Source organism: Dermacentor albipictus, chromosome 8, assembly GCF_038994185.2.
Source record: "Dermacentor albipictus isolate Rhodes 1998 colony chromosome 8, USDA_Dalb.pri_finalv2, whole genome shotgun sequence".
Classification (NCBI taxonomy): Eukaryota; Metazoa; Arthropoda; class Arachnida; order Ixodida; family Ixodidae; genus Dermacentor; species Dermacentor albipictus.
In genome coordinates, this window is record NC_091828.1 from 84,121,574 (window position 1) to 84,146,276 (window position 24,703).

The window sequence follows — 24,703 nt, forward strand, 5'->3', positions numbered from 1 at the left end:
GAGCTTTTTCCTACTCGACAGCACTCACTCTCCTGACAAAGCGGTGAGGACCGAAGACGGTCCGGAAAGTGGCTTTTCTGAGACTCTCACGCGGGCCTCGAAGCCGTCCGTAGAAGAGCGAGGAGGTCACCCGCTCTCAAGTCATCTTCACGATGGCGGTTGTCACAAAGAGGTTCCTACCGCGTCTGCAATGCAGGAAGACGAAGGCGGGAAATCTGGCGTGCTCTTGCCGATGTGCCAATGGCGGCGTCGCGAGAGTACTTAGACGGATGCTTGAGACGGGGCTGGAAAGTGGACCGTCTCGAGAGGCAACGTTCGTTCACCTCCGAATTGGAAATAGAAAAAGGTAATGGCGAACTGTGTCCTGACGTAAGGAGCTGCGCGCAGACGTCCCAAAAGAAAGGCCACTGTGTGCCAGACCCGATGATTTTGGGAGATGCACACGGAAAGCACATCTTTGACTGTTCTATTCAGGTGTTGTGTAAGGCCGTTTGATCTGGGGTTGGTATACGCTATTGTCAGCTCGCGTGTGGTGGAACAAGAACTAAGTAAACATTCGATAAGCGCTAGATAAGAAGTGGCGGCGCCTGTCTGTAAGAAGCTGGCGAAGAACGCCGTAGTATATAAAACGATGCGTTGCAGCGCGAATTCAGAGACAGCTGTAGGGGTAGGTTGTTCGATAGCGAAATGGGTCGAACATTCCGTGGCAATGATATTATAATTTTTTCCGGCACTCGAGATGGGTAAAGGGCCTGAGAAGGTCAAGGCCAGTACAAACAATGGTTCTACGGGTATATCAATTGGCCAGAGGACTCTAGACGGAAGGCAATCTGGCTTTCTACCTGGTTGGCATGATTCGCATGCAGTGACATAACGTCGCGTAGGAACGGTAGAACCCAGGCCAAAAAAGAAAGGAAGAAAATTGTGGCTGGACATCGTTCTACGTCCTGGAAACACTAAGGTGGCCAATGGCGGTTACATTGTGGAGTTGCTAGTCGCACAGTCACCCGGAGATGAGAGGCAACGATGGTCAGCAGTTCCGGATCCTCGGGATGCATATTGTGGTTGTATAAGACATCGCCCAGGAGGAGGAACATGCGAAGGGAAGGGTCTGACGCGTCAGACAGAAAGCTATTTGCAACAGTTGACGGGGTCTCGTAAAAATGTGCCACGCAGTTCCTTGTCAGCGATATGGCGGAAGGTGGAGATCGTGAAAATGCCGGCAGGTGGGTCGTGCGTGTTTGGGGCATCGACGGGTTGCCGAGACAAGTGGTCAGCGTCCTCCTGGTGTAACTTACCGAATTTGTATACCGCAGTGTAAGTAATAAGGCCCACGACCAGGGCGACCTGTGGGATTCTTGATGGTCGAGAGCCAGCAGAAAGCTTGGTCGCCGGCGATAGCAATGAAAGTTCGCCCATGTAAGCTGGGACGGAATTTGCTCACCGCCTCCCCCCCCCCCCCCCCCCCCCCCCTCGAAGAAGAGCGGGAGGCGTTCTCGCTGGCTAAATGAATAACAGCGTTCAGCACAGAAGAAGAGGCGACTTGCTTGAGCAATAACTCGGTCGGGCTCACGTTGACACTGGGATAAAACAGCACCGGTTTACAGCCACTAACGCCCTTGCGAACCTCTCTTGAAGCGAACGGGTCCAAGTTGGCAAACATTGGCGGCGTAGTGAGCAGCATGGTAAGGTGGGAAAAGGGAGCAGCTGGACCGGGCCTGTAGGAAAAGGGAGTCCCTCTCTTGAAGAGTTCAGCCAGAGTAAGGTCAATGTACGCAGCGCTTATCACCATTCGCCGGAAGTACGAGCACAGGCTTACAAACTTTTGGACGACCTTGGCACTGCTTGGTAAAAGAAAATCAAAGACAGTACGAACTTTCGCAGGATTAGGGTGGGCGCCCGGCGAGTCGATAAGATGGCAAAGAAAGCCAGTTGGGCTGTGACATAAGCGGTACTTAGCGGAAGCCAACTTTAGCTGAGTGGCACGAAACGCCAAAACATTAGATGAAAGGCTGTCAAGGTGCGCCGAAAGGGGCGGAGAAAACACGTTGACGTCTTCCAGGTAACAGATGCAGATATAACATTTAGAGCTTTTCAAAAGCGTGCCTATCACGCACTCTAATGCAAACTGGGCGTCATGGAAGACGAATGACATGACTCGGAACTGGTCATGGCTACAAACTCAGTCTACTCGTGGTCCATGTCACCGAACGCAATCTGCCAGGAACGGGAGCTGAGGAAAACTAAAAACAAACAAAAAACCCCGGAAAACTGGAGGTTATGTCCAAAGTTGTGAAAAAAAGTTCGTCCTCGTCCGCGACGGATTTTTCCTCAACCGCGGTCAGGAAGATTTTTTTGTCAACTGCGAAGCTTTTCTTTTCTGAGGAACCCGTATGGGTTTCCTTTGTAGCTTCAAGCTACATTCGGTTGGCTGACATTTTTCTCCTTTCACGAACCTTCCTCCACCTTACATGTTTCTGCTGATTTGCAGTAATTATGTAAATTAAGGGCCCGGAATAGTTGCAGGATGGTGGTGGGGGGGGGGGGGGGGAGGGTCCAAATTAGGCTTGTGTAATTCATACGCTGATAGAATATTGCGCGCATATACGTCGGTACTGTTTCAGCGAGTTCTGGAAGCACGCCGTTTTGACACGTCATCTGTGCATCGGTCGAGGTTAGATGAACGGTACCTCCGAAACCGCAGAAAATTAAAGGGTTCAATATGCTTCTCCTTGTTATCCGCAATAGAACAAACGTATATGGCTCCAAACGCGTAATTGCTTTATTAAGGCGTTGCATTCAAGCCTTACGTCAAGCCTTGCTGGCTTTTTGTCCATGGTCCTCAGCATCAGTTGTATGTTGAAATAAACTTGATTTGATTTGATTTGATTTGATTTCATGCTTTATTTCACGTAGTTTGGCCCCTCTGTTCTGTTGGTTCTCGCAGAGTGAGATGGGCCGACCCTTGAGGCGGCGCAAGAAGAAATTTCATACATCCCAGAGATTATGCAGTGAAAACTGAGCTGATCCCGGTGACAGTGTAATCCGAGGCCGCGTCGGTCACGTGGGTCACGTGGTGGGAGTCTCCGCGTCCTGCCCGGGACAGGCCCTCAATCGATACCGGTATAGTGTCCAAACCCCGACGTGCGTGACGTCTTTCCGACTCCCACAGTTGCTGCTCGTGGGAGCGTGCAGCCGATGAAAACACAGCTTTCGAGATCTGCATCTGTTATTCAGAGGGCGCCACCACCGCAACGTGGATTTTCGAAAAACGCGAATCGGATGATCAAAAGTTCTCTAACATTTATTTAACCCATTCTGAAAAGCTTCGCATCACAGATAATCTCCCGTGTGCGCTGGTTCTGCACAATTTATATTAATGTCCGTTAGGAGCGCTGCGGTGCGAGTCCATGTGTCCGGCGCACGATCCCTGCAGTGAAGCATGCGAAGGTGTGCGTTTGTGCTCGAGTCTACGCTGTCCTGACCCGCAGGATGCACCTAACGCGCTACACTGTGCTGTCTTTAATTTATTGATCGCTCCGTCAGACGCCTATTATAAACCATACTCGGGGGGTGCCGGCCGGAGCCTTTTCATTAAATATGGCTCTCCCCGCGCACACAAATTGGAGTGACGCTTTCCACTCGGGTGCGGAACTTAGTCGTTCCCGATGACCCGCCGCATGCCATCTGCGGATGCAGCTAACCCAGAAAGCCATGATCACCGGTGACGCTGCGTTTGCGCTGGGACTTCTGCCTTAATAATATAGAACGTCTGGGGCTATGCGCCAGTACAGGGCGGCCCAATAATACCTCGCTCGAGGACGGCGGCCCCAATGACAATTTCATGACCCCTTCGTCTTCTATGTATTTCTTGTTTTAGTTAGCGCTGTCCTACTACGTCGTACTAGACTTAATTATACTCGAAGGAGTGGTTCACGGCCGCCGACGAGACACTGGAGGGAAGCCTTGAATCAATCTAAGCTTGTTAGGTTAGCTCACTCGAAACTTCGAAGCGCCTCATTTTTGTATAGATATATTTTAACGGTTTTTTTTATTTGCTTTCCAATTCTAACTACCAATTTCTGTCTTCATGGTAACAAACGTCCTAATGCTTTTACTACATTTGCGACTGATTCTTACATTTCGTATGTTTCAGTACGGATTTGATCATGTGATTTTTCCTTTAGGCTATTCATGAATACGCTCACTATATATTAATACACATTTAATATGATAATCCGATGTTGCACAAAGACAAGTCAAGAAAGTTGTCAACAGTTCCATTATAATTGACCGACCGACCGACCGACCGACCGACCGACCGACCGACCGACCGACCGACCGACCGACCGACCGACCGACCGACCGACCGACCGACCGACCGACCGACGGGCTTGCTGATTGACTGATTGGCCTAATTAAGGAAAGGATGATTCAATAAAGAAGGAAGCCGATAAATGAATATGATACACTGACTCTCTTTGACATTTTATCTACGCAGTTGTCGATCGCACGTTGAGTCTTGCCGATTAGAACGCGTCCTCAGAGGCGCACAGTCATGGGGCTAGCCATACGATGTGTCTTCTGCGATTAAGTTGCTGCCGTCCTTGCAATACATGGTGAGCTATTACGTTAGCTGCTTGAACTACATTTTGACAGCTGTCGTAATACACTGAGATGCTGTGAAGACGGTAGACAGCGAGCGGCCGCTCGGCGGCACTTCTTTCTTATTGCGATATCCTTTATGCAAATTTTAGCATCTTTTCCCGGTGTGACTGCATGCGTAATAGATGTCAGCGGCTTCGCGATTAACCTGGGAGAACCAAACGTTTGTAAATATTAAGGTCCACACACCATGGGTCTTCATTCATCACCCGCAACTAGGCGCCATTATGGCCACTGCTTCGGCCTTAAGCAGCGCTGTGAGCATGTGCGGAGCTGGCCGTGAAATGTTTAGGTTACACGAAGCAGCCTCCCATATTGTTTACTTGCAGAGACGATTCCTGATGACCCGCTTTTCCGTTCCTTTTTCTTTCGAATGTTTGGCAGTCGTTCGTGAAATTTAATTCGACTCGATGATTAATATGTTGGCATGTTTATGCATGTCATGTTATCTCAGCTGCACACTCATTTCGAATGCCTAGACCTAGATACAATGTCACCCAATGGTGCGCATGAGATGCTGCTGCTGCTGCTGATGATGATGATGAACCTCTGTCATGGCTTGCACACTCACTAAGGAGGAAAGGCCGAGAATCAGGCAGGAGGTAGCTAAAGGAAAATCTTTGAATACAATAAACACGAAGTAAAAGCAATAAAAGGAAGGAGGTTATGCAATAGCTAGATTAGTATGCGAGGCTAAGCTGCAATCTCTTTTGGCCCTTTGTCTTCCTGCCCACTCCGCCAAAGTGTGCGCACGCATAAACAGATTTGCAGTTTCAACAGCATTGAATACTTTAGTAGCTCCCGAAAGGAGAGTATTGAAAAAAATTGTAAGAAGTGTTAGAAAAAAAGGAAATGAGGAAAAAAAAGCAACACGGAAAGCAACAGAAAGCCTTAAGAAACGCTATCGCATAATGGGGAGCACATCTCTGCGGGAAAGGACAAGGAGGGGGTGGGGCTGCGGCTTGAATGGCTTTGGAAATTGGAGGGTAAGGAAAAAGGGGGGAGGGTGAAGGTGAGGGAGGGAGCAAGATGAGGAATTGGTGGGAGAACGTGCAAGAATGCCAGGGTGACCCCTAGCGGTGAAAGCACAACAACACAGGCAAAGGGCAAGGCACGCTCGCGTTCTCCGATTGCCGTCATAAATCTCGGCCGTCCCCTTCCCTCCGCCCTCACCCTCTCTTCCCTCTCGCGTTTGGTTCCGGTGATGACAGAGGCAGCAGGGCGCCCGCTCCGATCACACGGCCTTGCTTTCGGCTCCTTCAGAGACTTGTGGCCTCAGCGTGCAAACTGTGGCGACGTCTTGCCGACAGCCTTGTACCAGGCCACCCTCCCCTATCTCCCTTTTATTCTTTTTTCCCTTTGTCCCCATTCTCATTCTTCCCGATTTCCCCAGCTTCCGCGTCTTCGCATCCGCATACACGGTCGCAGGGCAATGTGGGGATGTTCGCTTTATGACCGCGAGTGTATGATAGTGCTTGCTTTTATTTTTCCATACATTACTGTTTTGTGGTCTCGTTGCCTTTCTATTTACTCCTTCGATTTGCCGTAGCTCCGACTCTGGGGGCGGAAATTAGCGAGGAGAGTGGGTTGCGAGGTCGGGTGGCATTTAGGAGGGACTAGATTCTCGGGGCTCTGGTTCGTGAAGTAGAAGAAGATTGATGACGCAAAACCCCGAAACTCATTCTCCGTTTTGTTTACGGAGTGGCGGGTGCTCGTGCTGAGCGAGCCACGTCGACAGCTTGTGTGAGATATTCGCTGCATTGATGAACTGAAACATGAGGCGTAAATATTAATAAAAGAAAGTGGGGAAATATTAATTTATTAGGTACCAGTAATCGCACTTCTTTCTTGTCTCGAAAAAGAAAGGAAAGAGAAGGCACTTTGTTGTGACGGCGTTCTTATAGTAATTTTACCGAAACATGAACGAAGTTGAGGCGAGTCTAGAAGAAGGAAAAGAAACAAAGAAAGAAAGGAAGGAGGAAAAGAATGACATTGTGCTGATTTCGATTTTTTGTTACGATGGAAACTCGCGCGCTGCATTTCAAGTGGTGTGGGCAGGATAGCGCCGAACGTCGCCAGTATTGCGGAGGCCACACCATGAGTGTTTCCAACCATTGCGCAAAGTGCAAAAGTCTTACGACAACATAATCCTTCAACGTCTCACTTTGTCTTCGTCATCTTTGTCTGCTACATTAGGAGTGCACTGCCCTGTATTTCAACAAGTTGAGGCTTCGTTTACGACAATTTATATCTGGAAGTCAAGAAAACGTAAGCCGCCGACACAAAGCAGAGCTGCTTCGGTTCCGGCGTGTTGCCATCGAGACTAGGAACAGCTGCAAACTTCTGAGTGGTCGTGTAACACAGTGTGCCCTCGATGTTTCTGGAAGCGTTTTCTTTATTGTAGCGTAATGGGATGCATCGTCGTGTATACGCAGCAGTTTCACGTATAAAGAGTTAGTGCAAGGCAGAGGAGCAAAATAGGTGCCCAAGTTTTCTGGTATTAATCTGTTCAAATGCATGGTGCTGCAACACGTTCGCCATTAAATTATTGCTGTGAACATGAACATTCATCGCACTGAAAGGGCCTCTGGAGATCAGCAGCATTACCGACTGCTACTACTCGTAAGCGGGTCGGCAGAAGGGTGCCTAACGACCCGTGCATGATTACTGCGCTTACTGAATGCGGTACTTCAGACCTCGTTTGCCTAATGACGTTTATTTTGATACTTGGAACAAATGATCGTCACATTTGTGTTGTGTGGCTACATTTTTTGCGCGTATTTTATCAAAGACTGCTACTGCGTGACAGGAGCATGTGATTCAGTGGACAAGAGCATATGACCACGGGACAGTCACATGACAGGGGCACGGGGCTGCGGGACAGTCACATCAAAGATTCGTGGGACTACGCACTGTTCGTTGGCAGGGGCAACAAAATACATGACATACATACATGCAACGAATACATACATGAACGGGTCATTAGACACCCTTCTGGGGACCCGCTTGCGAGTAGTAGCAGTCGGTAATGCTGCTTGTTAATCTCCAGAGGCCCTTTCATTGCGATGAATACTCGTGTTCACAGCACTAATTTAGTGGGGAACGTGTTGCAGGACCATGCATTTGAACAGATTATTACCGGAAAACTTGGGCACCTATTTAGCTCATCTGCCTTGCACTAACTCTTTATACGTGAAACTGCTACATATACACGACGATGCATCTCATTATGCTACTATAAAGAAAACGCTTGCGGCAACGGTACGGTCACATCAGGGGGCCACGTGACTGTGTTACATACATATGACGGGAGCTTATGGCTATGTTATAGCTACATCAGAGCAACACGTCACAGCGGCATTTGACCAGCCATATGAGAGAGACATACATGACATGAGCATCTGGCCACGTGTGAGTGCAATGGAGAGATTTGCATCGTAGCAGAGTAGGTTATAGGTTAAGTGGACGAATTCTTGCTAGACGAAGGCTGCGTAGCAGCGGCCGCGAAATAATAGGTAAATTAGTAGTGCTAGTGTAGTTAATATGTTTTGTATTTCCTACACCATGGGTAAAGCGCGAAGAAAAATTCGTAAATGAAGGAGAACGATTTGAGTTAACAGAAAATTCAACTCGTTGAAGAAGCACAAAGGATACAAAGGACGAACCTTTCCATGTTCCCGTCTTGGTTTTTTTATCTTATACTTCGTCACACTCATAGCCATTAAAGTGTGAGCTTTTTACAACAGCCGGTCCAAATATCCTTCTACTAAGCTAAAAGAAATACCCTGGCCATGCCTCCTACTTGGCATACCACTGTATATTAGGGTCAATCTTAGAAATACCCGCGTTATTATTCTAGCGGGTGAAGCAAAATAACTAACCCGGAGCTGGGGAGACGAGCGTTGTCTATTCACTATGCTCGTTCTCCTCATTTGCTTATGAGGACAGAGACATTCACAACACTTCGTGGCAAACGAGATGGCACGGAGTGTCTCAAAACTGCCTAACGCAAAACATTTTTCTGTGAGCGCGCTAGCTCTCTCCCGCGGACACCAAGACGCAAATTTGCATCGCAGAGAAAACGGTACCGCAGACGGGGCACGGTGGATGGCATACTCCAAGGAAGCGAATGATATTTGTGATGTTCTCGGGATCGCTGTGGCCTTTTGCTCAGGGTTGATGTAAAGTGGGAGCTTAGGCCCCGTGGTCGAGGCTCACGACGATGAACCTTCGCCGTCTGCGATTCTTGGAAAAAAAAAAAAACCATACCGCAGGGACCAGACCTAGAAGAACCGTAATGAGAATTTGGAGCGAGTGTTCCCGTCTCTCTTTCTCTCCCTCTCTTTCTTGCTTTACGCAAATGTCTTGCAGAAAACGCACACGTGGCGCCTTTGACCGGGCTTTTGCAAATGTGAGCAGAGGGAAATTTTTCTAGGCCTATCTTGCGAGCACGTCGCCACACAAGTTATTCTCAGTTGCAGTCCATTTCTCGGCTATGTGTGAGTTAGGCTCGAGTGAAACGAGAGAGAGAGAGAGGAAGAGAGAGAGAGAGAGAGAGAGAGAGAGAGAGAGAGAAGGTGGTTTTCTTATTCATAAGCAAGGTATGGAGGTGATAGTTGGAAGTTAATAAAGAAACACGGGAAAACCACTACAGTACCATGCAATCAGTGACGGCTGAAGAAAAACGCGGCTACAGCGTTAGGAGAGAGCAAGTGAAGTTGTGCACATTGTTGTGGCTCGAGGTAGCGTTTAGGCCAGGAATTTTCCGGGCACAGGGATGAATACGTCTGGGAGTGGGAACGGAGGAATATACTTTATTTTTACATTATTTAAACTGGCTCCAGATATGGAAGCCCACTCCATCTAGGAACACTTTAACCATCTGTGTTAACTACATGTCTGAGCACACATCAGAACACGTCGGGACACGCCACTGCACCAAAACTGTTCGCATTGAAACAGTTCATTTCCCTAGGTGACTAGACTGGGGAATCTGATGACTGTGTCTCGGCCAATCACAACCGCCAAATCGTTCGCAAAATCCCACCGATGACGTCGTCGCACCCTTCCATCGGACCCCGCCTACAATGTTGCGTAATCGCCCCTGTGTACGAGGCTACCACGTGACAATTTGGGAACCTGAAGTCGACGCAGTTCTCACGGAAGTCCTAGACGTTGGCCCCGTGCTCAATATGTGGTCTTTGCGTGACGGCCAGCTTGTCAGAGTCCGGAGACTGGCCTTATCAGTAGTCACCGCCTCCACGCAGGGAGGCGGTTGTTGTCGCCTCGAAGTAAGCACCTTCGTTTGCTCGTCACAGTCCATGTCTGGCCCCGTAGCCGTTTGGGCGTGTGCCGATGAAGGCACTGCCTTGTGGGAAGCACGTAAGGAATAACCGTCGCTGTTTTGAGACTTAACAACGCGTAGACAAGATTTGCCCACCTACACGGACTGGTTCTCCTCAGTCACGTGGAACGCACTGCAGGATGTCTGCGCGAGTAGCAGTCTGCGTGCCAAGGGAAGTGTAGTTGTGCGTATTAGATAATATATAGCAGCATAGCCAATTGCCTATCTCTTCCTGATATTTTCTTTCTGCAGGCAGATCATTTTGAAGTTTTACGGAATTTTTAAAAATAATTTGTTGCAGATAACGTAATTCTGGTCCTTGAGTTAGATCATTTAGAGAGGCAGACATTACTTGCGCGAGAAAAGAAAACACATATTCATCTAATTAGCAAAAATCACTGATTATCCATCGAATTAATACTTTAAGGCAGTTATTCCAATTTACGAATTGTAGCTGGTGAGTTTGCTAGGTGAATCCACTTGGAAATTGAATTTCCAGAATGGTGACAATTTGGAGATATGCGCCATTAAGCTCCCCGTGAAAATGCGCTGTTGTTTCACTTACTTTTTCATGAATCGACTTTTTTTGTGCATGCAAGCACAAAAGTGACTAGAAAGCCTATGTATTCCATGTAGAACTTTGGGAAATATCTCGAAACTGGTGTCACCCTGCAAATTAAGTTCGCGTGGATTCGTCTTGCCATCGATCTCACCAGTTACAGTTCGTGAATTGCAACATGTGCCGTAAAGTCGGTAATTATTAAGGTAATTAGAGATTTTCCTTTATTAAGTTCAACATATGTTACAATTTCTCGGGCTCGTAAAGTCCGCCTCTTCTAATAATGCAGCTCAAGAACGGGACTAATGCCATCTGCGACAGGCGTTATTTAAAAATTTCCACAAAACTTAAGAATGAACACCCAGCATAATAAAAAAAACCTACTGACAAATCAACTAAATTCGTAGCGCTGGATTGACAGGGACATGAAAGACGACAGGACGTGCACTAACTGTCAACTAAATTTTATTTCTAAAAATCATGGTATTTATACCGGCTCACACGAGTGAAAATCATCGCACGCGCAACCCAGCATTTTTCAGATAGGCCACTTCCTTTCTGCTCAGAGAGATCGACGGGGCGCTGACACACATTGCACTTTCAATTTCAAGCAAGCTTGCTTCTACAATCTCCCTTGTATCTTGCATTTTATAAACACGACTATACAATCATTAAACAGTGGTTTACAGCCGCAATCATAACAATGCACGGATACATGTCCATCTCGATCACAATTCAATATATGTTTGTGTTCTCTTAGCCTGTCATTGAGGCTCTTGCCTGTCTGCCCTATGTACATACTTTGCCGCACGTGAAAGCGAAGCGATATACGACAACTTGCACGCAGTGCACAAACGTCGCCCGATGGTTCTTTGCGCACCTTCGTCCCGTCTTTCTGAATGGATCGGTGGCCTTACATATGCTTGATAACTTTTGTGGAGCCGAAAATACGACGTCCACTTCCACTTTTCGGGCCACTTTCCTTAAACCATGCGATATACCATGCATGTACGGTACAACCACCTTCTTTCTCCTTTCATGGCTGCGCTCTCGCTTGCCGCCCGCTTCCGCTAGTTTTTTCAGCGCATGTTCCGTCACTGATAAAAGTACGTGGATGGGGTAGATTGCTTCTAGTAGCCGCTCTTTTTGTCTCAAAAACCTTTCAGTCATCCGGTGGGGGGCATGATTTGCGGAGCGCATTCACAAAACAAAGGTTTGCTATGCTCGCGTCACCAACTTTGGATCTGGCGAGGCATGCGGAAGCAGCATTTTTGTTTCCCTAGGGCGATATTCCCAACAGCAATGATTGGCGGTCAATTTTAGTTTTACATATAAAAACTGGATAGCATTATTGTTAGGCAGCTCATGTGTAATAACGTCACACAACGAGGGTCTCGAATCCGGCTACATTGATGCCTTGACCAGTTTATTGACCAGTTGCCTTCACCCAAAAAAGATCACGTTCTCGTGACGCGTGCGGCCAAAAAGACGTTCCACGTCCGCCGCCAAGGTCTGTGAGTGGTGGCGCTGGCTAACACTCCCAGGGTTCTACTAGGGCACATAAATACCCTAGAAAGTGGAAGGGGAAACAGCGCCGCGGTAGCTCAATTGGTAGAGCATCGCACGCGAAATGCGAAGGTTGTGGGTTCGGTTCCCACCTGCGGCAAGTTGTTTTTTCATCCACTTTAATTTCCATTAATTTATAGTTTCTTAATTTCATTGATCAAGCACAAGTAATTTCCCCTATGTTGCCCTTGGTGTCAGTGTTTGTTGGCTTCTTATCATATAACCAAATTGTCAAGACATTCATTGAACACGGCAACCACGTCATTCACTAATTCAGTGTTATTGAAATTGAAATTATACATTACGAGGTAGTCACCCACGTATCTAAGTATTTTTATAATCTTTAGCGTCGCGAGGTATTCTTGTAGACGTCTGTCGTAATTGGCAAGAAATAAGTCCCTCAGGAAGGAGGCTAGGCATGACCCGATACACACTCCTTCCTTCTGAAGGTAGATAAGCCCATGACATTCAACATAACAAGATCTTAGATAGAACGCTAGACGCTCTAGCAACCCGATGGATGAAATGACTGTCTCAGTTTGGAATGCAATTACGCCGTAGTTATCTATGCATTCAACAATACATTGCATTAGGGCAGCTCTAGGCATACAGTAGTACAAATCCTTAATATCGATGGAGAAGGCTGATATACCTTTGTTTTGATTGTTCCTAAGGTAGTCTACTACCTAACTTGAGCTTCTCACCATGAAAGGTTCAGCAATACCAAACAAGCTAAATTTACCTCGCAGAAAACTAGCCAGCGCATTTTGCCATGTACCTCTTTCGGAAACCTCGAAATGGACAATCTAATTTGTGAGTCTTTACAGAAAACATGACCTTTAAATGAAGGTCCTCACTTTTAAAAAAAAGACATTTCGTCAGGCGGGGAAGGTTAAATCGAGAACAGAGCCCCTTTTCACACCGCTTTAACTTTCTGCAGTGAGACATCATCACAGCGCTTCATTACAGAAGAGACTGCTTCTACAGCCTTAAATTTTAACTCACCCTCAGTGTGAACGACAAAGCCTCCCTCTTTGTCTGCCGGTAACACGCAAAACGCCCTGTGCCGCAAGAATTGCTGACACATGATGCGTCACACATGCTGATGAACCACCGCTTTCTTTCTACGAGACAACAGCGCGCACGTACTGTCGTCTTTCATGTCCCTGTCAATCCAGCGCTATGACGTCAACAGATGCAGATTGGGTGAGGGAACAAACGCGAGTTAATGACATCTTAGCTGAAATCAAGAAAAATAAATGGGCATGGGCAGGACACGTAATGAGGAGAGAAGATAGCCGATGGACATTAAGGGTCACGGACTGGATTCCAAGGGAAGGGAAGCGTAGCAGGGGGCGGCAGAAAGTTAGGTGGGCAGATGAGATTCAGAAGTTTGCAGGGACGACATGGCCACAATTAGTACATGACCGGGGTTGTTGGAGAAGTATGGGAGAGGCCTTTGCCCTGCAGTGGGCGTAACCAGGCTGGTGAAGATGACAATGATGATGATGATGATGATGATGATGATCCAACGAACCAACTAGCCTAAAAAATCTGCACTCATACCGATAAATGTAATGATTCCGGCTCTGTATACTTTTTCCCTGCTTTTTCTTTCACCAACACTCTAAACGTCTTTATCTTATCTCGACGGCTGAGTAGTTTCAACCGCTTTGAATTTTAGCGCTTCAGGAAGATGAACGTGCCATACGTCTCTTGCATCGTAATAACGACCCACTGGGTGATTGCAGGACATTTGCTTCAGCAGACTCTTGGCTTGTCCTGTTGCGAATTTTGCTCCAGTACGTCCTTGACCTCTGGTAGCCTGCTCGGGCCTCAAATAGCGAGGCACTGCCCTGTGCGTTGTCGCACAGTTTTTTTTCTTCTCGGTATATTTGTTGTCGCATCCGCAAATCTCCGAGGTCTTTGTAGTTGTTTACACATTTTGCATCCAGTTTATCGAGCCTATTTCTGTCTGTTATATTTGATGTCTCCGGGCTGTCTACTTGCACATTCAATTATTCTGTACTTGATTGCCGACTTTCTTGACCTCTATTCAGTGTCCACGCTTTTGAGGTACAATATTTCTGCACTTTAGACGCCCATCTTTTTTTTTAAACCATGTTTCTCAGGCTTTCCTCAAAACTAATTTTGCACTGGGCTCGTGTCAATTCAAAAAGGCCCAACAATTTTTCACCTGTGTTGCCTTACTCTGGGTTTCAACATTTGCCGTCAAACACAATTGAACAGTTATTGAACAAACATATAGAAATTTCACTAGGGTAATTTGCATCTATACTGGCAATAACAATGACGCTTATCGTGATTCAGGAAGAAAAAAGCAAGGAAGGAAAGAAGGAAAGCTGCGCGTTCTGTCACTTTTAAAGGATGCTTGTTCACATCGCTTCTGTGACTTGTCTTGAAAGGTGTTCTCATTCGTTTGCTAGTCGGGTCAATTCCGAAGAGAACGCAGGGCCACGAACTTCTCTTTCTTTTAATCACTGCGAACTATTCTGTAAGCACCGCACATGTCGCCCCCCGAGAGACGCAATCAATGCGACGAGAAGAGTGCTTCGCTGTGACCTTCTCCGAAATTGACGCGGCCGGGGTTGGCAGCCAATTTTAACGGGCGCGGCGCTCATTCAAATTCAAATCATCCGGCCAGCGTTTAACGCGGCAGTGATGCAGGCTCCGCAGTAATGGAGCAGGGGCTGCGCGAATTTCACTCTTAGCGCGTTCGCATCCTAGAGCGGTTACTACTACAGAAAACTGGATGAGCGTGAGCTTTATTGAGCCTAAGAAAGTGAGCCTAACGTGAGCGTAACATGCGCGACGGTGAACATTGACCGCCGGGTCTTACCATCTACGGTGAACTTACCATCTGGTCAATGTAAACAACAATATGGGTACGACTAATGTTGACAAAACTTGGTTTGGCGCTGGTTGGAGTTGATATTGGGGGTTATTCGCTACCTAAGCCGCAAATAGACGAGAAAAGTTCTCTTCACAATATCGATGTACGGTGTTCTTTCTCTTGGAGGATTCACGAACTTGCGAATAATGTGAGCTGGCAGAGAGTTGTTCACTTTCTGGCAGTCTTCATGGTTCACCTAGGATGGATTTTCAGACCACTGGCTTCGTAATATTTCAGGGGGACACAAACACTTGTTTTTTTTTCTTAAATATATAAACAGATTATTGTAGTAACCAGGGGAACGTATCGGTTGACCCTACAGTCTACCTGTATAACGTGTTCCTTTGGACTCTGGGATTTGAGTCCGGAAGCTGTTTAGTCTTCATGGACAACGCAGGGGCTGCGCGCTTGTTATTTACTCGATTTATACGGCTGCGCGCCGTATTTACTCGATTCTAAGCACCCCCTTTTTTTCACGATCGCGATGCCCAAAGTGAGGGGGGGTGCTTAGTTTCGAAAAATCTTTGAACTTTTGAGATTCGAAAAGCTTCATTGAACCTCATTAGAAGGTGTGCTTCTTTCATTACTAGTTCAGACTTTTTTCTTTTTATGTGGGTTTTACGTGCCACAACCACGATCTCATTGTGAGACACGCCGTAGTGGGGGGGGGGGGGGGGAGAGGGGCTACGGATGAATTTTGACCACCTGGGGATCTTCAACGTAGCCCCAATGCACGGGACACGGCCGCTTTTGTAGTTCGCCATCATCGAAATGCGGCCGTCACGGCCGGGATTTGATCCCGTGGCGTCTTGCTTAGCAGAGCAACAACATAGCCGCTAAGGCGCCGTGGCGGCTTACGAGATAAGAAGCATGTGCTGACACAGTGTTATAATTTTAACTAAGCGAGGCGGCTCTGACAGTGCTTGGTTTAAATAAACTCGGCGGGAGTGATTATCAAATAAATTGTTCGACTGCACTCAAGATCAACACTTGCGCGGAGAAACAACCAACCGGAAGTTTATAAAGCTAATGCTCCAGATAGTAGCGCGCAAGAAATCAGCTGTGGAAAGATCGTTTCTCTTTTAATGACGGTTGAACAGCGATAAGGATTCCGGTTGGTCATGCGACTGGTCTTATGACCTTATGCCAATGCAGGCCTTCTGCATTACTATCCCGGGAGAATAAGTGCATATTAGGGGCGAATCAGCATGAGACACGGATAGAAATGCTCTGGTGTAGTGCACGACTTGCATCAACCAATCCGAGAATGCTAGTTTAAAGGAATGTTTCTCCGTAGTTGTTCTCGCGTGATATAACTCTTGAGTAAGCCGGGAAGCCTCAAGAAGTCTCCCTGGTTGGCATTAACAAACAACTTCGCTGGAAGGTCAATTTGTTTGCACCTGAAGCTATCGGCATGACAGTAAATTGCAAGGGTGGGATAGGGACCTTGCGGGAGGGGAGGTAGGAGGGGGCGTGTGACATTTCGAGTTTATTTGGTATGGCTGGTGGTTCAGTTATACGTGTGGCGTGCTTAAGAATGTGCCTGCTTGCACGGCGTAATGAAGAAATTGCTGCAATGGCAGCGGTACGCATCTCTGCTCGCGGTCGCACCTCCACTTGGCGGCTGGGGTTTTAGCTCCCTGAACCGATGCTGAGCGCAAGTTACACAATAAACACGGCCTTTTATACGCGGATCTTTTTTGAAACCCTTGGTCCCCGGAATAGAGGGACGCCATAACGAAGTGGGGGAAGGGAATTCGAGCAGAAGACGAACTTGGTTAGACACGTCGTTTCTAAAGGCGTAATTGGCCGCATCTTCCGCTGGCGCCTCTGCTACAGCGAAAGTCAATGCGTCGTCTTCTTTTCTCTCCTTTTTTTCTTCCTTCGTGCGTAGAGTACGCATAACCAGTGGCTTCACTCATTAGAAATGCAAATTGTCTCCTCTGTTTGCAGTGCCCTGGACGGCGAGGTGCACAGGACGGCGCGATGCGTGCTGCCGCCCTGTGGGCGGCGGCGGCGGCTGCGCTCGTCAGCCTGCTGTCGTCTGCCCTGCTTTTCCAGACGACGCTGCTCCTACCGGCCGCTACGCAGGCGTCGGCGAATTTCGTGCAGCAGGCAAGTTGCTTGGACCGACTGCTTTTGTGTGTTCTCTGCACGATCAATTGAACCGGGAGAGAAAGAGGGATATACGGAAGGCAGAGATTTTAACCAGTCAAGAATCCGATTGGCTACCCTACGCTGGGGGGAAGGGAGAAGGGGGAAGAGAGAGATGGCAGAGAGAGGGGGTATAGAAAAGTGCGCGGACAGTACATGAGTCAAAACCACCCGTGCAAAGCAGACGTTATCATAAAGCACAAATGTTCCATCACTGGCTCCTCAGCCGATGATCGGTGGAGACGGTTGTAGTAAAGTGATCGGGTAGGTATTGGGCCATGTTGTAAAGGAGGCGTAGCACGAGGGACAAGAAAAAATGGAAGACAATGCGCGTCTTTCGCCTTCCTTTTGTTGCTCGTTCTGCGCTCATTTAAGGCGTTACCATTATTTGGGTATTTCACGCCCTTTCCGAGGGCGAATTAGTTCACGTAGCTATGTCTCTAACCGTTTTCCCCCCTACTTGGGTCATTGGGTAGTCCATGGTCTGATAGGTAGTGCATCCGGCAGCTAGCCTGAGGGAACAGGGTTTGAAACGAACCAACAGACCAACTTTGGTCACTGAGTATGGGGCATTGCGTACACGTGTTGCTATTCAACGAACCTTTTTCACGCCGTCGGGGGTCCTTGTAGATGCGGGATTGTGTATGTACCGCTCTTGAATGAAACTCTTTTGGCACCGAATTGGAGCACTTGGCACGTGCCGCTCGGTCTTTGCCGGTGTTCAAGGGACCTCTTTGATGTCAACTTCGGTCACTGAGTATGCGCCAGTTGGTGTGTTCAGCTCTTCCAAGTACGTGTTGACGTCATCTTGGGTGACTCGGTATGTGCCACTGGGAATACGGCATTTTAAACGACGAGAAAGATGTTTTAAATTTCTGCGATGCAGGGAAGAATCGAACCCACGTCAGACGGGTTCCTTATAGAGAGCAATCCGACGTTTCAACAGGCTGCGCCACAAATGCACTGCGCATGTGCTGCTCTTCAATGAACCCCTGCCCAACTTGGGCGACTGAGTTTGGGTGACTGAATTTGCACCTACAGCCCGAGTTTCCTTTAGGGCGGCAATCGCATGTACTAATATGATAGCGGTTGATCACCACAATAAATTACTAGGTCCTCTCATGCACAAAGCTTTGTCCATATTTTTGTCACTTCGCAAGATAAGAGTATAAGCAGTTGTTCTAGAACACGTGCTTAACTTACATATCACATTTAGAAGGTGACCAAAACCTAATACATTTGTACTCGCACCTCAAGTCTCTGAGACGCACACCCCCGGACCCACTTGTACTCCTCAGAGTCAAAGGTTTGAGTGATTCGCAGTCTGGGTGAAGGAAATTCTGAGTGAGATCGCCGTCCTGTAGTTGTGTCACACCCGTGAGCTATAATAGGGTTGTTTTCTGCAACTGCCAATGTACGACTGAGACTCTGGCTTTGCTGCAGTATAATACTGCTTGAGAAGAAGCCAACTAACGAAAAAAAAAATGAGATGGGTGAGGTTAGTTGTGGTAGGTAAATAAAAAGTGAGCCTTGAAAGATGGTGCAAATGAAGGGCTGTTTGGCAGACGAGACAGCGCGGGTAAGACGAAGACTGATAGGCGCAGCAACACGAAACTGCTGCGCCAAACCAAATTTACTCCTGAATCTCTGCCTTTCCTGCAGCTTACTAATGCCTCGGGAGAAGCCAAGTTAGGAAAGTAAAGAATAAGTTGACGTAGGTTGCTAGAAGTAAAATGGAAGTCACGAAAAAAAGGCACAAATAAAGGGTTGTTCGACAGCCGTGTACTTCACTTAGGCGGTGCCACTTTCGTGTCGTCCCTCGAGAAAGCTGAACACTAGCAAGAACACACAGTGTGGCTTGTAAAGAGAAAACGTTAGATGCTACTTCTCCATGTTTTTTCTTTATTCGCTTTTGATGCCACGCGTAATACGTACTTGTCAGATGCAAATTTATGCGAAACGCTGAAATACCTTTCTTTAGCCCTGAGTTGACTAATCTTAATCTGTTCCTAAATCAAAGCATTTATATTCTATAATAGCCCGAGAGGAAATTGTCTATTGATAGCATCAAATCCAAGGAGTAAAATCAAATACAAGATTGAAATAATCCTGCATGCTTTTTAAAAATAATCATAACAATAATAATAGTAGTGATAACAATTTATTCGGCGAAAATAGAGAACAAAACTTTAGAGCTCGGAATAGGCAGAAACATATGTCGCAATTCTATTAGCAGCACTTATTGAATAGTCTTAAGAATACCGAAATGACAAGGTACTTAAGATCAAGCGAGATGATATTTAAACTACGCGTTTTTTGTGGAGCTGCTTTTCACCAATTGTGATAATAATTGATCCAAGTGTAAGATAAGTTCATTCGTGTTAGATGCTCTAGAAGACGCATTCGAGAAAAAGATAAGAATCGTACCATTGGTAAGAAACATTTATGAAACATTTCAAAAGAACAGAGTTATGATAATTAGATTTTTCTTATGATGAATGCCCATGCGTCCGTAAGAAGGCGCATAATTTTGCAAAGCATATATATCATAGTCTATGAATTCGAAGTTTTCGTAAATGCTAAGATTTTCCGATTACGTCAAACTAGGATAGGATGTATAAGCGCGACTCAACGAGAACGTAGAAAGAAACAGATACACAGAGACATAGTTGAAAGTGAAGCACTGTCTCTGTGTATCTGTTTCTTTCTACGTCCTCGTTGAGTCGCGCTTATACACTCTCTCGTGGATTCTAACCAACTAAACCGCCAACGCGTCTTAACCAAATCCAACTAAGCCCGCCAGAAGAATACAGCCACACGCTATCATCTAACCACTCCAGGCCAGTTACAAGGGATGCAGAACACCGCGAACACCAGAAAAAAAAATCGGGGGATCTCCTGCTTATGTGGGAATCGGTGACAAGCGAAGCCGTCTTTGATGTTGATTGATGTGTCTTCACTATACTGCTCTTTCTTTACTTCTGAGCTCAAGGCTTCTGCTCAATTCACACATTGTTTAATTTTTAAAGTTTATTTCTTCCCACTCGATCACATTGGTTGCCCAGTTCTTCAGTTCCGTGTAGCCGACTTAAATTTCTTGCTGCCGACATCTTCACTGCTCCGTACATCAGTACTTATGCTTACAGCACGCTCTGGTTACATTTTGTCTGCAACAAATATAGCAGAGGTCAGTACCTCTGCTATGGTTCTGGCCGACTTCTTAAGTTATTGACTCGAGTACTACTTGTCCATCGGGGCCCTTATACAGGGGTGCATACCCAGTCTGGTGGATTGACCCAGAGTGCTCACATGTCGACTGCCACATGGCCACTTCCATTTGTCCAGTGTTGTCTCGAGTTGTCTTATAATCGGCAAGACAGCGGCATTCAGCCGCCACCAACCGTTTCTTTATATTTAGCTTTACAGCCAAGCTGTTAGCCTCTAGTTCGTCGGGAGTTTTCGTGGCGTGCTCACCCCAAAACGCGGCAGCTAAAAAAAAATGTTTGGGTTGGATTTTCCGCGTAATAGAACGATATTTTCGCGTACATTCGAATTACACTACAATGCCATCTTGTCTGTAGGTTGTGTGTGAGTCGCACTTTACGCATTTACTTACGCAATTTACTTTTGAACTATAATTGAGTTCAATAAAGCACTTGCGCTTGGCACGAGGCCTAGAAGAATGAAATATTATGCTGCACTTCCACACACGTGCGTGCGGGCGTGACGTGCGCCATTTGGGGTGGTAGTACTTGGGTGACGAAGTCGAACGTCCGCACAAGCTTCGCTGTACATCCCCTTTCATAAAGCGGGATGGAGCCGGAGTCTATTTCTTTCACAATGTTGCCAAATAGCATGCCTTTCTAGTAATTCTCATCACTCCTAGTGTGTTCCCTCATACAAAAAAGGAAAAATCGTTCTTGCCATTCCAGCTGACATCCTAGATCTATCTATCTATCTATCTATCTATCTATCTATCTATCTATCTATCTATCTATCTATCTATCTATCTATCTATCTATCTATCTATCTATCTATCTATCTATCTATCTATCTATCTATCTATCTATCTATCTATCTATCTATCTATCTATCTATCTATCTATCTATCTATCTATCTATCTATCTATCTATCTATCTATCTATCTATCTATCTATCTATCTATCTATCTATCTATCTATCTATCTATCTATCTATCTATCTATCTATCTATCTATCTATCTATCTATCTATCTATCTATCTATCTATCTAAACTAACTAAGGCAGAATAATGTAATAGATGAGCGCCATAGTTGCGTAAAAGACAAAATAAAAATTAGCTTGTGCCTTCCCAAGAAGGGAAAGGTGATGTCGCACAAATTTTAATGGCATCGTGTGCGGGGTTGAGTGCGTGGCCATTCCAGCCGCCGTAACGACCGCGGCTGCCGCCGACTTCGATGGAGCGTTTCGCTTCCCCTGGTTCTTGCCCCGTGAGACCGAGCACGGCCTGCGATTCGCTAATGTATGCTTGAACGTAAAAAAATGTAAGAGAGGACGTGAAAGAAAAAAAAACACGAAATAAAAAACAAGGAACGAGGGCAGTGTTTTTTCATTAGCGCCCAACCGTTGAACAGCGAGCGGCCTTCCCGCGCACTCGGGACGCATTGTCTCCTCCTCTCCGCACGAAACGTTCTGCGGGCGACGCTCGAATGTAAAACACTCTCGACGCCGGTGTGATAATCGATGCGTGCAGACGGTGAGCCAGCGAGCAATTAGCCGGGAACCGATGTGCGCGAACAAATAAAGAACTGCGGGTATCAGAAGCAAGCGATGCGTGTGAACGGATGCGCCAGTGAAGATGCGCAAACCGACGCCGCTTCCCGTACGTTGGAAAAGTGAGCGCGCAGCCAGTTAGAAATTGGGTATTCTCATGTATGCTAACCATAACGACGTTTCTGAATGCCAAATATGCAGGGATCCTCGCTTTTTCTTTTTACATCCTAAAAAGAAAAAAAGAATACGGAAGTTCTCGCGCATATCACTGCCTTCTGACCTTTCGCCAGCCTCGCTGGAAGTTCGCGTAACATGACCAGGATTCGTTAAGTACAACATTGCTTACTCCTACTTCCTTGGTTGTTCGATACAGAGAAAGAAGAAAACTTGGTCTCTTCTGCGCTCCTCTTAACGTCAACATCGCGCCATCCAACAATTAGCGGATGCGGATCTCGAAGGTCATGTTTCGCAGTAGTGTAGACGTTAGAAATGGCAGGAAGACGTCATAGCCGACGCGTTTCCGGTCGCCATTCGTTGCGATGGAGCTCAAGAAAAGCAGCTTTCCTTGAGAAAACCTGGTAAGTATCAGTGCCAAGCATTGCATCAGACATTACACACCATAAAAAGTGACCTTGATGCGAGATTCGACACCTGGGGTTCTTTAACATGTACCTAATTCTATGTACACAGGTGGTTGTTCATTTCGCCTCCATCGAAATGCGGCCGCTGTGGTCGGGGTTTGATCCCGCGACCTCATGCGTGTATAGCAGGAAGAGTAGTCGTAGAAATGCTAACGTGTAAAAAAAAAGAAATTAATCCATGACGTCATAATAAAGTCCTGGCGCTTTGGGTCGGGCATTAATTTCTTGAAGGGAGACGTCGCCCCTAATTTTCAGATTTTCTGATTTCTACAGTGAACTCTGAATTGCGAGACATTCGCCTGCTCTTGTTCCGAGAACGTAGAGAAATGTATAGAAATTAGCTCACATGACGCGTGATACACTCTATTATTGCTGTGGGAATTCTCGTGCTTATCATAAAGTGACTTTGTTAGGCTCATTCGGAGCACCACTAAGTATAGAGTGGTTACGAATTGTTTCGCTGCCAAAATGAATTTGACACTCACAGAAGAACTAGTGAGTTCTCAGAACTTTGAGTACTTCTCATGCGCGCAAAGGTCCGTGACGTCAAGCTAATCTACTGGCTCGGTATTTCCGGCCCAAAATTTAATGAAACAGTGAAAGTTGGAACATAGAACTGAACGTAGTGAATTTTCACAGCAACTTTTTTTCTTATATGAACAGCGACCTCACGTTAAACAAACAATACAGATCCAACGACCGCGTCTAAGTGACGTTACGATTTAATGAAGCAAATATTTAAATACTGTGCAACTAACGGCGATGCGTACAATTGTGCTGGCTTTCACCCTATACGCAACGTGTAATATCGGGCAGTGATTACGCTCATGCAGCGCGAAGTTCACAACTTCTAAATCACATATATGTTACATTGAAACACACGCAAGTAAATATATTTCGGGCTTCTATGCCACCTGGTGCCACATTGGCACGGGCCCATTCTAGGGGGTTAGTTGCGCATACCGAAAGGCTAAATGATAGAAAATGAAGCTCATCGAAGAAGCCATGAATGAAGAGCTCTATTCTATTAAAGGGTCAGTGTGTTCTAGAGATCCCTCGAGCTGACATTATGTGTTGAGACGTTGTGTAGCAAACTTTCTTTTTTACTAAACAGAACAGAAACAGCACGTGCTACCTAAAAGTATTTTGCCGAGCGTGAAAGAAGTCCCTGAATACACGCAATATTTTATGTACATACCCGCGAAAAGTCGGTGACCCACGCGGAAAATGCGGGAAAGAAAAGTCAAGGAAAGCGTAATAAATTTCGAAATTTGTGACGTCACACCGACGTAGCCGCGCAGCGTTTAGGGCGCTAAATCGACGCAGAAAGGAATCAGTTCTTTTTAATTTTTTAAACTACTAACTAGTAACTGACCGTTGATTCACCAAATATACATAGACCCTACTAGGCCGAACATAACTTAGTCTTGTTTTATAGTGCTCTTGCAGTGTGCTTCACGGTGACAATCTCGAGGGCTTGAGCAACCACGCTGGGTCGTTAACCAAGTGCCCTTTCCGCCGCAAACGGGAAGGCAGGAACATTTTATCGCCCCACTGCAGCCTAGGTTGATGGCCACTGTCACGAGGCCGTTTCGACAATCGTCGCGAGAATTGCCGCTCCCGCGCTTTTAAAAAAAGTAGCAGTTATTCAAGCTCATTCGCTCGTAGCAGTTAGAGCGCGCAACGTCGGCGAAACCAGTGGCAGACAAAACAATCAAAAACACAAATGCGCGAATTGCTGAGCGTCGTAGAAATTGCAAAAACGTACTGCAGAGTATGCGATGCTTCATTAGAGGCAGAGGCTAAAAGAAAATGAGCGCCTAATTTTGGAGAGCTATGTGCGTTGTGAGGCTAGGGAGGGAACTGTAATTTTTTTTTTTTATGTAGGAAGCACGGACTTGCCTGACTTTACTGTAGATAAAATCTCTCCCTCTCAGTTTTATGACTTACCCAGATAAAAATGAGAGAAATCGAACAAAAAACTTTGTTTTTTTTATTCTCAGAAAGTGGATCCCCCAAGCAGAAGCTAGAAAGAAGTTTGACCTGAAGTGATATTACTTCGATGAGTCGTTTGTTCATGAAGAGGATAATTTTGTTTTCGTGCGT

At 46.4% G+C, this 24,703-nt stretch overlaps 1 protein-coding gene across 3 annotated transcripts in view; it reads left to right on the forward strand.

Annotated features, from left to right (window-relative positions):
• Nmdar2 (NMDA receptor 2) overlaps positions 1-24,703 on the forward strand; it is a 256,773-nt gene that overhangs the window by 155,114 nt on the left and 76,956 nt on the right. For all 3 annotated transcript variants that reach the window (XM_065427668.1, XM_065427670.1, XM_065427669.2), the window contains exon 4: positions 17,002-17,163. In XM_065427668.1, coding sequence (XP_065283740.1) covers positions 17,035-17,163 — 129 coding nt within the window. In that variant the 5' untranslated portion in view covers positions 17,002-17,034. The remainder of the gene's footprint in view (positions 1-17,001; positions 17,164-24,703) is intronic.